The sequence below is a fragment of the Puma concolor genome, chromosome A3 (assembly GCF_028749965.1).
Source record: "Puma concolor isolate L17-30 chromosome A3, mPumCon1.1.hap2, whole genome shotgun sequence".
In the NCBI taxonomy this organism is placed as follows: domain Eukaryota; kingdom Metazoa; phylum Chordata; class Mammalia; order Carnivora; family Felidae; genus Puma; species Puma concolor.
The window spans coordinates 80,419,501-80,433,796 of NC_141669.1; the positions used below are offsets into that span (position 1 = coordinate 80,419,501).

A 14,296-nucleotide genomic window follows, 5' to 3' on the forward strand; every position below is an offset into this window, starting at 1 on the left:
ATTCTTTTTTTTTTTTTTTTTTAACATTTATTTATTTTTGGGACAGAGAGAGACAGAGCATGAACGGGGGAGGGGCAGAGAGAGAGGGAGACACAGAATCGGAAACAGGCTCCAGGCTCTGAGCCATCAGCCCAGAGCCTGACGCGGGGCTCGAACTCATGGACCGCGAGATCGTGACCTGGCTGAAGTCGGACACTTAACCGACTGAGCCACCCAGGCGCCCCAGATTTAAGCATTCTTATAGAACTTAAAGAATTACATATATTTAGAACTGAATATTTTTACTTAGGTATTTTCTTTATAAATAAGTGTACCTGTTCATAAAGAAGAAAGGTCTTGTCTCTCTCAGATGTAAGAACCTTGACATTACCCTGAATTTCTGCCAAATGACGCTCATATTTTTCCAGCATGCATTTAAGTTCTTCACGATCTCTTGTTGTCTTCAAAAGCTCTACATCACAGTTTGTACCCTGCAATTATTATACAAGAAATTTGAAATTCTTCTTGACATGTGCTTTTAAGGAAATGGTGCCACTAATAGCAGTACATGATCTCTACTCAAGCAAAAATGACTATATAATGAAAGGAAATGATGAAAAAAAAAGTTTAAAAAAAATCACTTCTCTTTTAAACAGCTTCATCCCAAATTGGTCCATATTTACCTGATTACTTCCCAACCACTACTAACACTGGGGATAAAGAACCAATTTCACTGGTCCACTGTGCTATCAAAGAGACTGCTGTCTCTCCCAACTTTTTGATACACCAATTCATACCACATCAAAATAAATTATTTCCATATTAGGTAAATCAAAGAATAAAAATCAGTGTTCAAACAATGAACTCCAAAATACTTACAAATTACCAAAACCTACCCGAGAAGATGGAGACGGGCGTCTTGGACTTTTAGATCTACTTCTGATCATCTTTCTCAAATTTTGAGCTTCACTCTTGTAATAATCTCTGTCTGCTTCTAAAGTCTTGACAAAGGAATCAAGTCTAGAAGGAGATTTATTTTGTGCTTTTTCTGTCTCTAAAATTATCTTGCCAAGGAGGAAAAAATTAGGTCATTATTTCAAGCAAAACTATAGCATTATTTTCTAAATGCAAGTTGAATAAACAGGATCCTTAAAAATAATAAAGTTGGTATTTTAAAGATAATTCATCAATATTCTTTAAAAAGCAGTTAGATACCTTCTTTTTCCAGCATTTCTGAATTTATTATATTTTTGTCTAACCGAAAGTACCCTTAAATTTAGTCAATAATTTTAAGAAAAATGGTAAAGAAATTTTGGAAAAGCCAGAAATATCCACAGATCTAATTACAAGTCCTAGAAATTGAATTAATTTGCTGAGAAAACTTGTATGCTAACATTAAAGCATCTGTTCACACCATCTATGTTCAATAATTTTTCAATAAATGAATAAATTAAATGAATGCTATATATGGTATACTTGTAGGCACTTTCAAGTACATTCCCATTCACTTTAATGAGTTTAGAAGCTTTTGTCTGCTTTTCATAATCTTTATTGTACTAATACTTTATTGGGAGAAAATTACAGATATACTTTCAGAGAGAGTGTTTTAAATATTTCAAATGATGACAAACTATCTAAACAGTGCAGTTTCACTTTGCATTGTTAGGTAAAGAAAACATATTACTCAGAATTAAGTTTTAATATTTGACTTAATATTTATTACTAACGGGAATAAGCTAATGTGTAAACAAATGCACCTTATATTTTGAGAATCAAATTACTCACAGTCATCATTTTAAATCATGTAAAGCTAAGAGCACTAATAGAACCAACCAAAAGTTCTCTCCACCTCTAGGAAAGAAAGGTGCAATGATGAAATGGAGTGAGAACACTGATACTTTTACAGATGGAAAATGCCCCTGTGCATCAAGCAGAGTACTAATTTTAGAAAACAGATATTTTTTATTGTTCACAAAATACATGAGAGCTAAAACACATGTACCATTTGTTTGTAGTCTTACTAATAGAATACAAATGATTCCTCAACACACATTTATGAAAAATGCACTTACAGATCTAAGCCTTTTTATTGTGTCTTCCAATACTATTATATTATTTTGCTGGCAAATGAGTTCAATCTGAAAAGACAGAAAAAATTGTTATTTAAATTTAAAATATTTGAACAGATTTAGCTAAAAAGAGAACATCAAAAAGGGAAGCCACTTGTAATAACAGGCGTTGTAAGAATGTGGAGCAAAAGAAACCCTCTTGCACTGTTGCTGGGAATGCAAACTGGTGTAGCCACTGTGGCAAACAGATGGAAGTTCCCCAAAAAATTAAAAATAGAACTACCTTACAATCCAATAATAGCACTACTGGGTATTTACCCAAAAAATACAAAAACACTAATTCGAAGGGATACATGTACCCATTTCTTGCAGCATTACCTGCAATAGCCAAGTGATGAAAGCAACCAAATTGTCCATCAATAGATGAATGGATAAAGAAGATGTAGTGTACACACACACACACACACACACACACACACACACACACACACAAGAATATTATTCAGCCATAAAAAATGAAGTCTTCCCATTTGCAACAACATGGATGGAGCTAGAGAGTATAATGCTAAGTGAAGTAAGTCAGAGAAAGATAAATACCACATGATCTCGCTCGTATGTGGAATTTAAGATACAAAACAAATGAACAAAGGGAAAAAAAAGAAAGAGAGACAAACCAAGAAACAGACTCTTAACCACAGAAAACAAACTGATGGTTAGCAGAGGGGAAGTGAGTGGGGATGGGTGAAAAAGAGGATGGGGATTAAAGAGTACACTTATCATGACCAAAAAAAATTTTCTTTAAGTTTTTAAAAAGGAAGCCACTTAAAAATAAAAACATGTAATGAATATTTTACAAAATAAAAGATAATCTACCCCTTTCTGTTCACCTACCTTTAGATGGTAAAAGAACATAGCATGAAATATAGCAGTTCTTTTATATTACCAGTTTGGTATGAAATATTAATTGGTTATATTTTACCAAATTACTCTCTATAAACCACAACAAAATATTAATACTACTTATAATTCGGAAGATGAAAATAGGGAAGAGATAAAAGAATTAGTAGGATAAAAGTTTTCCGATATCACTAAAGTCATAAGTGATTGCTTTCTCTTCTGAACTCTTCTAATAGGTTAGTTCAATCAAACCTATAAAACACTTTTGGTATCAGTTTTAGGACATTGAACATACCCAGTCTTACAGTATAGTCATCCATAGTCATATATTGAGTATATGACTAGATTGTAGGTTTCTGGAGGACAGTGACTATGTTTTTATTCAAAGATCCATTCGCTATAATCTATATGCTATAAATTAGCTTATTAGTTTAACAAATTTATTTCTCAATTCATAAACCTCCCCCTCATTATTCTAAACTGTTTCTTGTTTTATTTTAAATTTGACTTTTCTGTAATTATTGCTCCTCATTTGTTCTTTAGGCCCAAGTTCTTTTCTGATTTCTCTGGCAATCATATTTTTGTAATTTATGAAATATTAAGGGTTGTTATGGTATGAAACAAAATTCATGTACAGTTTGGATAAGTTTATATAGTTTTGGATAGACAATTTTCAATGCTTTAATTTATACTATTATGTAGACACCAAAAAGAAATGGATCTATATTACATATAAAGGTATCCATATTAAATTAACTATAAAAACTCATAGAGCCAAAAATTTTGTTTGCTGTAAAAAGAAAATTTATATACACATAACCTAGATACAGATGGAGCAAACCAGTAATATTTAAACTGAAGATTATGTCTAATCATAGCAAGGTGTGATTCCAGTAAATGTTATTTTCTTCATTATACTCTTCTATATGGACTGAAATTTCTATAAGCAGCATATATTACTTTTATAGACATAAAAAACATAATGCTGATTCCACTCTGAAAAATTAATTTAGGGGTACCCAGCTGACTCAGTCGATAGAATATGTGACTCTTGATCTTGGGGTTTTAAGTTTGAGCCCACATTGGGTGTAGAGATTACTTAAAAATAAAAACAAAATTATAACTGGCCCAAGAGAAAAGATGCTGACCCAGTGTTTTCATTTATTTGACAATTGATTAATGAGGACCTACTATGTGCCTGACAATGTGTTATATGCTGGGGACAGTAAGGAATAAAATAGACAAAAACCTCTGCCCTCATGGAACTTCCATTCTAGTTGAAAAGAGAAAAACAAAATATGTAAAAATAAATATGTAAATAGATAGTTACTGTGTTATTCAAACAATACATGAGCATTCACATCTGTTCTAGGCACTTCAGACAAAAACGTTAAAAAAAATAGACAAAGATCCCTGTCTTTGGGCCAACCTTACATTCTAGATGAGTAGACAATAAAACATAAACCTAACAAATAAATTATGTAGTAATGTAGGGGGAAAAAAGAGCAGAGTTAAGGATACTGGGAGTTTTATGAAGGAATAGTTTGGAATTTTAATAGGGTTAGCAGATAAGTCCTCATTGAAAAGTGACCTGTGAGCAAAGAGAAAGGGGGTCAACCATATAAAAATCTAGAACATTTCAGGCAGAAGATACGACTATAGCAAATGTCCTAAAGCAAAAGAATGTCTGCCAAATTCCAAGGAATAGTAAGGAGGCTAGTGTGGCTGGAGTAGAGTGTAGATAGGGGAAAGTAGCTGGACAATGCTGTGGAGAAAAATAAAGCATGGGAGGAAGAGGAGAACTAAGCATGCAGGGAAGGGACAAAGAACTTAATAGCCTTTACACTTCATCTTCCACATGGTCAATCGTGAAATATTTTTGATTGATTGAATCAAACATAAATGTAACAATAATGACAAGAGCTACCAAAGTTCCAGTCCAATAATAACCCTTAGGTTAATTAAAATATAAATTGTGTGAAGGAACTAGTAGTGGTAAAATTGCAATTCTGCTTATTTCAAAAAATTATGTTCAATTAGCTAGGAAACACTGTATTATTAAGATATAAATGATTTAAAAAAACCTCAAGATGAGAAGATAAAAGGAGACATGTAATTGGGGTGGTTTTAAAATATGTCTACAAATTTTGATATTCCATCCTTCAAAACATGGAGCTTAATTTCTTCCCCCCCTAATTATACTTAGTAACTCATTTCTAATGAACAGGATGTGATGGTATGTAACCTTTGAGATTAGTTCATAATAGGCATTGCAGATTCCTCCTTTCTGTCTCTCTTGGATGACTGGCTCAGAGAGAAGTCAGCTGACATAAATACATCACACAACCTTAGGGAGAGGTGCACCTGTCAAGGAAGTGAGGTTTCCCCCCAAAAGCCAACAGTCATCTGAGTAAGTTTTCTTAAAAGCAAATCCTCTGAGGTGCCTGGGTGGCTCAGTCAGTGAAGTGTCCAACTGTTGATTACAGGTCAAGTCATGCATCTCATAGAGCCTGGAGTCAGGCTCTGCACTGACAGCACAGAGCCTGCTTGGGATTCTCTCTCTCCTCTCTTTCTCTGCTCCTCCCCCCACACATGCTCTCTCTCAAAAAATAAATAAACATTTAAAAAAAAAAAAAGCAAATCCTCCACTACCAGTCAAGTCATGATTACAGCCTGGCCATCATCTGGATTACAATTTTCTGAGAAACCATGAAATAGAACTACCCACCTACGCTATAATTGGATCTATGATATACACATGTTTCTCATCTGAGGACATTAAGGTTGAAGGGTAATTTTTTACATGATAAATAATAAAAGAGTAAATACTCAAAACATTTTAATGTAATAAATGATGGAAGAAGTTATTCTGTTGACCTTTAAAAATATGACTAAAAGTAAACTCTTCCAAGTAAATAAATTTAATACTATATATCTCCATTCTAGATAAACAGATTTAACCTGACTCTACCTCACTAGAGCATAACTGCAAATAGTGCAGGAACATAAACATTCTTTCTCAGCTCAAATTAGAAATTCTCTTGCTTCAATCCTCATCCCACAAATCAGACAAGGATTCTCTCCCCAGTAACTGAATACTGAGACTGCACATCCCCTGATTTAAGGATGATGGCAACATGCATTGGTGTTCACATCCCCAACACTGGTTGTGCATCTTTCTTATCCACATTCTACCTATAACATTCACTTATTCAGGTTGATGATTTCATTTCAACACATTTAAACAACCCAAAGGGGGCGCCTGGGTGGCGCAGTCGGTTAAGCATCCGACTTCGGCCAGGTCACGATCTCGTGGTTCGTGAGTTCGAGCCCCGCGTCGGGCTCTGGGCTGACGGCTCAGAGCCTGGAGCCTGTTTCCGATTCTGTGTCTCCCTTTCTCTCTGCCCCTCCCCCGGTCATGCTCTGTCTCTCTCTGTCCCAAAAATAAATAAACGTTGAAAAAAAAAATTAAAAAAAAAAAAAACAACCCAAAGGACCTATTTCTACTTTTCTCTCTCTGTATTTACTATCCAATGTCTTTCCTGCATCAGCAATGCTATCTCTACTCTAGCTTTCCAATTCTTAGATATACCAAATGTTCCACATCAATATGTGAATATCTATTTCCTAGAAACACTCTTTTCTGAACCAGGCAGAATTTCCATCTGTAGGTTTAATATTTTCAGTTTTAGGTAAATCCTAGCTCTTATTTTAGATGTTTCCCACTCATTAAAATTTCCGTTTTGATAGCAGAGGATCACCCTGACAGAGTACTCACTCTCTAACACAGACACTAACAATCCTTTAAAATTGATGACTTCTAAACCGGGCACTCTCTTAAAGGGAATTTGGCCAACTAGGCCTCCCAGACTGGGAAGCGATGCAGTTAATTTTTAATTTGAAGAAGAAAACAAGGAAGAAAATAAAACATTAATATAGTGTTCTTTAATTTGGTAATTTTTATTATTAAGACTGAACTTAATTTATCATAAACTGTGATTGAAGGATAACTGTTCTTAAAGAAACAATACAAACAAGAGTTTATTGAGAAATGTTTAAAATATTCAAGCTATTTTTAAATGTCCCTCAAATACTTTAGTAGCAACCATTACAAGATTAATTCATAAGTTAAAACATCATTCTTATCTACTCTCTCAAGTAGTTCTCCTAAGGACCTCTTCCAGGTAACTGTTAAAGAAGACTGTGTCCTTACGTTAAAGTAAGAAACTTCATATGTTTCAATATTCAATTACTCAGATTTTTCATTAATTCAAGCTTACTTATCCTTTACACCATTTTAATAAGCAAAATTACTGCATAAAAAAACAAATACTACCTTAGAGTTTATTCACTGGGCTCTTATATTTCAAATTACTATAATAGATAATACCTATAATAACACTTATGTTCTCAGCCTGATCATTTAAGTGCTTTACCATATGCTACCAAGAGTAACATATAATGCTTTATTATGTGCTACCAAGAGTACATTAAAAGGATGCTTAAGAAATAACACGGAACAGGGGCACCTGGGTGGCTCAGTCAGTTAAGCATCCAACTCTTGATTTAGGCTCAGGTCATGATCTCCCAGTTCGTGAGATCAAGCCCCAAGTTGGGCTCCACGCTAGGAGTGGAGTCTGCTTAATAATCCCTCCCCCTCAGGGGAGGGGCACCTGGGTGGCTCAGTCAGTTAAGTGTCCAACTTTGGCTCAGGTCATGTTCTCACAGTTTGTAGTTCGAGCCCCATGTCGGGCTCTGTGCTGACAGCTCAGAGCCTGGAGCCTGCTTCTGATTCTGTGTCTCCCTCTCTCTCTGACCTCCCCTGCTTAGGCTCTGTCTCTCTCTCTCTCTCTCTCTCTCTCTCTCTCTCTCTCTCTCTCAAAAGTAAATACACATTAAGAAAAAATTTTTTAATTAAAAAAAAAAGAAGAAAGAACATGGAACAACAACGAACTTTAGGAAACTACCTTGTTACAAACAATTAGTAATGTGGTGATTAATAAAACCAAGACAATGGAGCACATTCACACCTTTAAAAACTCAATAGGTTGCTTTTGGCTTTCAAATACACTATATCATGCTTATAAGCCATTAGGCAGCAATGAGAAATGAAACTGTCTTCATTTTTAGAATTCTGTTTACATTCCTAGTTTCTAAATTTCATTGCAGGGTACTAAACTCAGTCAAGAAATAAAATGTTTGGGAACCCTCTTGCACTATTGGTGGGAATGCAAACTGGTGCAGCCTCTCTGGAAAACAGTGTAGAGGTTCCTCAAAAAATTAAAAATAGACCTACCCTATGACCCAGCAATAGCACTGCTAGGAATTTACCCAAGGGATACAGGAGTGCTGATGCATAGGGGCACTTGTACCCCAATGTTTATAGCAGCATTTTCAACAATAGCCAAATTATGGAAAGAGCCTAAATGTCCATCAACTGATGAATGGATAAAGAAATTGTGGTTTATATACACAATGGAATACTACGTGGCAATAAGAATGAAATATGGCCTTTTGTAGCAACGCGGATGGAACTGGAGAGTGTTATGCTAAGTGAAATAAGTCAGGCAGAGAAAGACAGATACCATATGGTTTCACTCTTATGTGGATCCTGAGAAACTTAACAGAAGTCCATGGCGGGAGGGGAAGAAAAAAAAAAAGAGGTTAGAGAGGGAGGGAGGGAGCCAAAGCATAAGAGACTCTTAAAAACTGAGAACAAACTGAGGGTTGATGGTGGGTGGGAGGGAGGGGAGAGTGGGTGATGGGTATTGAGGGCACCTTTTGGGATGAGCACTGGGTATTGTATGGAAACCAATTTGACAACAAATTTCATATTTAAAAAAAAAAGAAAGAAAATGTTTATCAAAATATTATAAAGCTACACTAATTAAAATAATACAGTAGTGGCACAGAAAATAGCAAATGAATCCATGAAATAAAAGAGTCCAGAAACATATCCATGCACATGAAAATTTAATAGCTATTAAAATGCCATTTCAAATCAGTGACTAAAGAAAGGACTATCCAACCCTACCTCATGCCAGAATAAAAATTCCAGAAGGATTAAAACTTTATTTATTTGTTTATTAAAGTTTATTTATTTAGAGAGAGACAGAGAAAGTAGGAGGGGTAGAAAAAGGGTGAGAAGGGAGAATCCCAAGCAGGCTCCACACTGTCAGCCCAGAGCCCAATATGGGACTTGAACTCACTAACTGTGAGATCATGACCTGAGCAGAGACCAAGAGTCGGATGCTTAATAGACTGTGCCATTCAGGCACCCCAAAAAACTTTATTTTTTTAATATTTATTTATTTTTGAGAGTGTGAGAGAGAGCGAGCACACGCACGAGCGAGCATGCATGAGTAGGTGAGAGGCAGAGAGAGATGGAGACAGAGGATCTGAAGCAGGGTCTACACTGACAGCAGAGAGCGTGATGTGGGGCTCAAACTCACACAACGTGAGAGCTGAAGTCAGACGCTTAACTGAATGAGCCACCCAGGCTCCCTTGGGAGGATTAAAAGTTTAAAAAATTATTTAAGAAGTATTAAAAGTTGGGGCGCCTGGGTGGCTCAGTCAGTTGAGCGTCCGACTTCAGCCCGGGTCACAATCTCGCGGTCCGTGAGTTCGAGCCCCACATCAGGCTCTGGGCTGATGGCTCAGAGCCTGGAGCCTGCTTCCAATTCTGTGTCTCCCTCTCTCTCTGCCCCTCCCCCATTCATGCTCTGTCTCTCTCTGTCTCAAGAATAAATAAACGTTAAAAAAATTTTTTTTTTTAAAAAGAAACCGTAGAAAACATTCTTGTAGTTCTTGAGGTAAGATCTTCCTAAACAGGGATCAAAACTAGGTGGAGAAGAGAGGATTTTTAGGCTAGACATTACTCTGCATGATACTATAATGGTAGATACATGTCATCCTACATTTGTCCAAACTCTTAGAATGTACAACACCAAGTGTAAACCCGAATGTAACCTATGGACTCTAGGTGATAATGATGAGTCAATGTATGTTCATCAATTTTAACCAGTGTACCACTTTGATTGGTAGTATTGATAAAGGGAAGGTGTTCATACATAGGGATAGGAGGTATATGGGAAATCTCTGTACCTTCTGCTTAATTATGTTATAAACCCAAAATCGCTCTAAAATAAAGTCTATTCGGGGCGCCTGGGTGGCGCAGTCGGTTAAGCGTCCGACTTCAACCAGGTCACGATCTCGCGGTCTGTGAGTTCGAGCCCTGCATCGGGCTCTGGGCTGATGGCTCGGAGCCTGGAGCCTGTTTCCGATTCTGTGTCTCCCTCTCTCTGCCCCTCCCCCGTTCATGCTCTGTCTCTCTCTGTCCCAAAAATAAATAAACGTTGAAAAAAAAAAATTTAAAAAAATAAAATAAAGTCTATTCAAATTTTTTAAAAGTGGGAGAACTTCCAAAAAATAAAAGAATCAAAACTCAGAAGTCAGTAAAAATTGATGAATTTTATCACACAGACATTTAAAACTTTGACTTAAAAAATGCTTCAAAATGTGAAATAAATCGTGTGTGTGAAAACAGACAGGAAAAAAAAGGATGGAAATATATGCATCATCTATTTGCTGGGAGATCTCTCTACAGAAGAGAGAAGGATTAGGAAGGGAGAGCACTGTCCTATATACAGAACATTCCTGGGGCACCTGGGTGGCTAAATCAGTTGAGCATCTGACTCATGATTTCAGCTCAGATCATGATCTCAGGGTTCATGAGATTAAGCCCTGCATAGGGCTCTGTGCTGACAGTGCAGAGCCTGCTTGGGATTCTCTCTCTCCCTCTCTCTCTGCTCCTCCCCCACTTGTTCTATCTCTTTCAAAATAAAAATAAACACTTAAAAAAAAAAAAAAGGAACATTCCTATTGTCTGAAGTTTTTACCATGACTACAATTACTTAGGAAATTTTTTGAGCAAGAATTTTTTTTTTTTTTCAACGTTTATTTATTTTTGGGACAGAGAGAGACAGAGCATGAACGGGGGAGGGGCAGAGAGAGAGGGAGACACAGAATCGGAAACAGGCTCCAGGCTCTGAGCCATCAGCCCAGAGCCTGACGCGGGGCTCAAACTCACTGACCGCGAGATCGTGACCTGGCTGAAGTCGGACGCTTAACCGACTGCGCCACCCAGGCGCCCCTGAGCAAGAATTTTTAAAAGAAATAAAGTGTGCAATACAATTTAATCCTTAGAATAGACATTTAAATGTAATGTCAAATCGAAAAAACTTTCAAATGATATAAATGAGAATGTCACTTTTTCCACACTGCATCTAATAATTATATGATGTTTAAAGAGGAATTAAAATCCTGATCAGTAGTTAGATGCTAACTAAAATTATTGCAGTGATTATTGCACAATATGTACAAATAGTGAATCATTTTGTCATATACCTAGAACTAATATAATGCTATACATGTCAATTGTAACTCAATAAAAAATCCTATCAATGGTAAATGTAATACCTTTGCTTCTTCAAGTTCTTTGTCAGCGGTATCCACCACAAAATTTTTTTCTTTTTCTAGTTGCTCCGCTAGTTGGTCAATTTTAATCAATTCTTTACAAAGATGCTCATTGTGGCTGGTTAAATCGTCTATTTGACTGCTTACCACCTCCTTACTATCCAAGAGTTTCCTAACATATTCTTCCAAGCCATGATTTGTCTGTTTGAGATCTTCAACCTGTTGTAATGAGAAAGAAAATAATCGTATTAAAATATTTCCTTTGCTTCCAAGGAGAACAACTAGGTGAATGGAATCAGGAAGGGAGGTTTGCTTCCCTGGAAAGAGACTTAGCTATATATATTTTTTTCATTTTCTGAATTTTGTAGCATATAAATATAATACCTATCTGAAAAAAATATATTAAATGAAAATTTAAAGGTTTATAGCTACATCTTACAAGATAATTTATAGTTAATAAAAAACTTAATTACTATTGATTTCTTTTTTTTTTTTAATTTTTTTTTCAACGTTTTTATTTATTTATGGGACAGACAGAGACAGAGCATGAACAGGGGAGGGGCAGAGAGAGAGGGAGACACAGAATCGGAAACAGGCTTCAGGCTCCGAGCCATCAGCCCAGAGCCTGACGCGGGGCTCGATGATTTCTTAAACTATTAGAAGACTGGCCAAATATTTATATCTGTATAAAAGAAACCACACTCTTGAAATTATTTAATTTTAATAACTCATATCATCAATTATATTTCTAATTACTGTTACCAAAATACTTTAACTCTTCAAAAGAGGTTCTTTTGAACATATTAATAACTTACTTGACTAAGCTAAATACCAAATCAGTCAAGTATTTGCTAACTAATGTGGAGGACCACAGCTTTCCTTCCCAGCCCACTATTAAACCAACGGATGAAGAAAATGGCCTTTTCTATCACGAAGGTATCCAAATGCCTTTAAAGGAAGAAATATATATTAGACCCATTGAAAATGATTATATGTCAGGAACTATGTTAAACCCCATAGATACAAAAATAGGTTAGGTACCTGCCCTCACGGAATTTGTTTACTTGAAAAAACACAAAAAGAATATGTTAAGTGCTATAACAGAAATATCTATTAAGGATGGCACAAAGGTCCTTTTCCATTTCTCTCACTGTGTACTTAAACATTTACTGAGCACCTATTATATTCATGGCACCATGTTGGTACCTATAAAAAATGTAAAAAGACAGAAGGAAAAACAGACTCAGTCTTTGAGGAGCATCAAAAATTGCTAAATTCCCTCATCCAATGGTATCCTTAGTTCTAACTTCCAACCTTGCCCATTTCAAATAACTATAGATATCACTCTTTTCAAACCATCAGAAGCAACAAAGTTTTCTTTAAAAATACAAATTTGGGGCGCCTGGGTGGCTCAGTCAGTTAAGTGTCTGACTTCAGCTCAGGTCATGATCTCACAGTCTGTGAGTTCGAGCATCGCGTCAGGCTCTGTGCTGACAGCTCAGAGCCTGGAGCCTGCTTCAGATTCTGTGTTTCCCTCTCTCTCTGCCCCTCCTTTGCTCATGCTCTGTCTCTCTCTGTCTCAAAAATAAATAAAAACATTAAAAATTTTTTAAAAAAATAAAAATAAAAATACAAACTTTATCTATAATTTTTCACTATATAAATACCCTAAAGGTCATGAATTATATTTAGCTAAATATATTACCAAGACATTTATTATACTCAATAAATACATACCAAGAAGCACAATAAATTCAACTCTTCCTTTGGCATTTTGTAAGCCACGCTAACTTGAGAGATTTAGAGGTAAAGAATTTATATACTCCTGAAATCATTGTTGCACTATATGCTAACTAACTTGGATGTAAATTTAAAAATAAATAATTTTAGGGGCGCCTGGGTGGCGCAGTCGGTTAAGCGTCCGACTTCAGCCAGGTCACGATCTCGTGGTCCATGAGTTCAAGCCCCGCGTCAGGCTCTGGGCTGATGGCTCGGAGCCTGGAGCCTGTTTCCGATTCTGTGTCTCCCTCTCTCTCTGCCCCTCGCCCATTCATGCTCTGTCTCTCTCTGTCCCAAAAATAAATAAAAACGTTGAAAATAAATAAATAAATAAATAAATAAATAAATAAATAAATAAATAAATAAATAAATAAATAAATAATTTTAAAAAATAGAAGTAAAGAATTTACATTATCAAATCCAGGAAACAAGAAAAATTTTGAAAAATTAAAAAAAAAGAAAAACCAAAAACAGAAACTGTATATGCACTTATTTCCTTAGTTGAGTCTTTTATCACAACTGGCCTGAATTTCAGCAATACCTCCTACTTTCTTCTCTTTCGGCGTTTTACCATATATAGCTACAAATTCCTTGAAAGTGCAAATTGGAGTTAACTCCTGTAACCTTATGGTGCTTTATCACACTGAGAGTAAGATTTTTAAAATGTTGTGATGCCAACCCTACTGACCTCTCCAGTTTAACTTTCCACCATCCCCTATGTATCTAAGTTCCAGGATGCTAGACTCATTTTAAAAACTTTACTAAGTTATTGAAGATGTTATATATTATGTCCTACAACCCTCTTTATAAGAATTCCCAAAGAAAACTTGGCTCATGTCTCAATTTCAGGAAAACATGCTTCTCTTGGATACCTGGTTTGTTCTTATCCTCGGGACAGTGAATTATTTAACTAAAATTTCCTTTTTGCCCTTGTCTCAAGAAATTTTTAAAACAATCTGCAACCCATCTCTAGTAACTAGCACAGAACCTGTGTACAATGATCTCCTGTTTGCTATTCCTGTCCCATGCTTTCACTAAGTTTATTTTCCCCTGTTCTTATTACCTAAGCTATTTTCATTACTTGTATCATTTTTTAA

General features: G+C 35.8%; 1 protein-coding gene across 11 annotated transcripts in view; it reads right to left on the reverse strand.

Annotated features, from left to right (window-relative positions):
• Window positions 1–14,296, reverse strand: part of TSGA10 (testis specific 10) — a 166,415-nt gene that overhangs the window by 136,523 nt on the left and 15,596 nt on the right. For 9 of the 11 annotated variants that reach the window (XR_015249274.1, XM_086701297.1, XM_086701296.1 and 6 more), the window contains exons 3-6: window positions 11,424–11,639; window positions 2,052–2,117; window positions 876–1,043; window positions 315–470 (exon numbers count right to left, since the gene is read on the reverse strand). Coding sequence is in view for 10 of the 11 variants with exons in the window: in XM_086701297.1 (XP_086557423.1) it covers window positions 315–470; window positions 876–1,043; window positions 2,052–2,117; window positions 11,424–11,639 (606 nt within the window). In the remaining variant the exon portion in view is untranslated. Of the gene's footprint in view, window positions 1–314; window positions 471–875; window positions 1,044–2,051; window positions 2,118–6,723; window positions 6,838–11,423; window positions 11,640–14,296 lie in introns of those variants that run through there. The other 2 variants (XM_025931726.2, XM_086701303.1) reach the window with 2 other exon arrangements.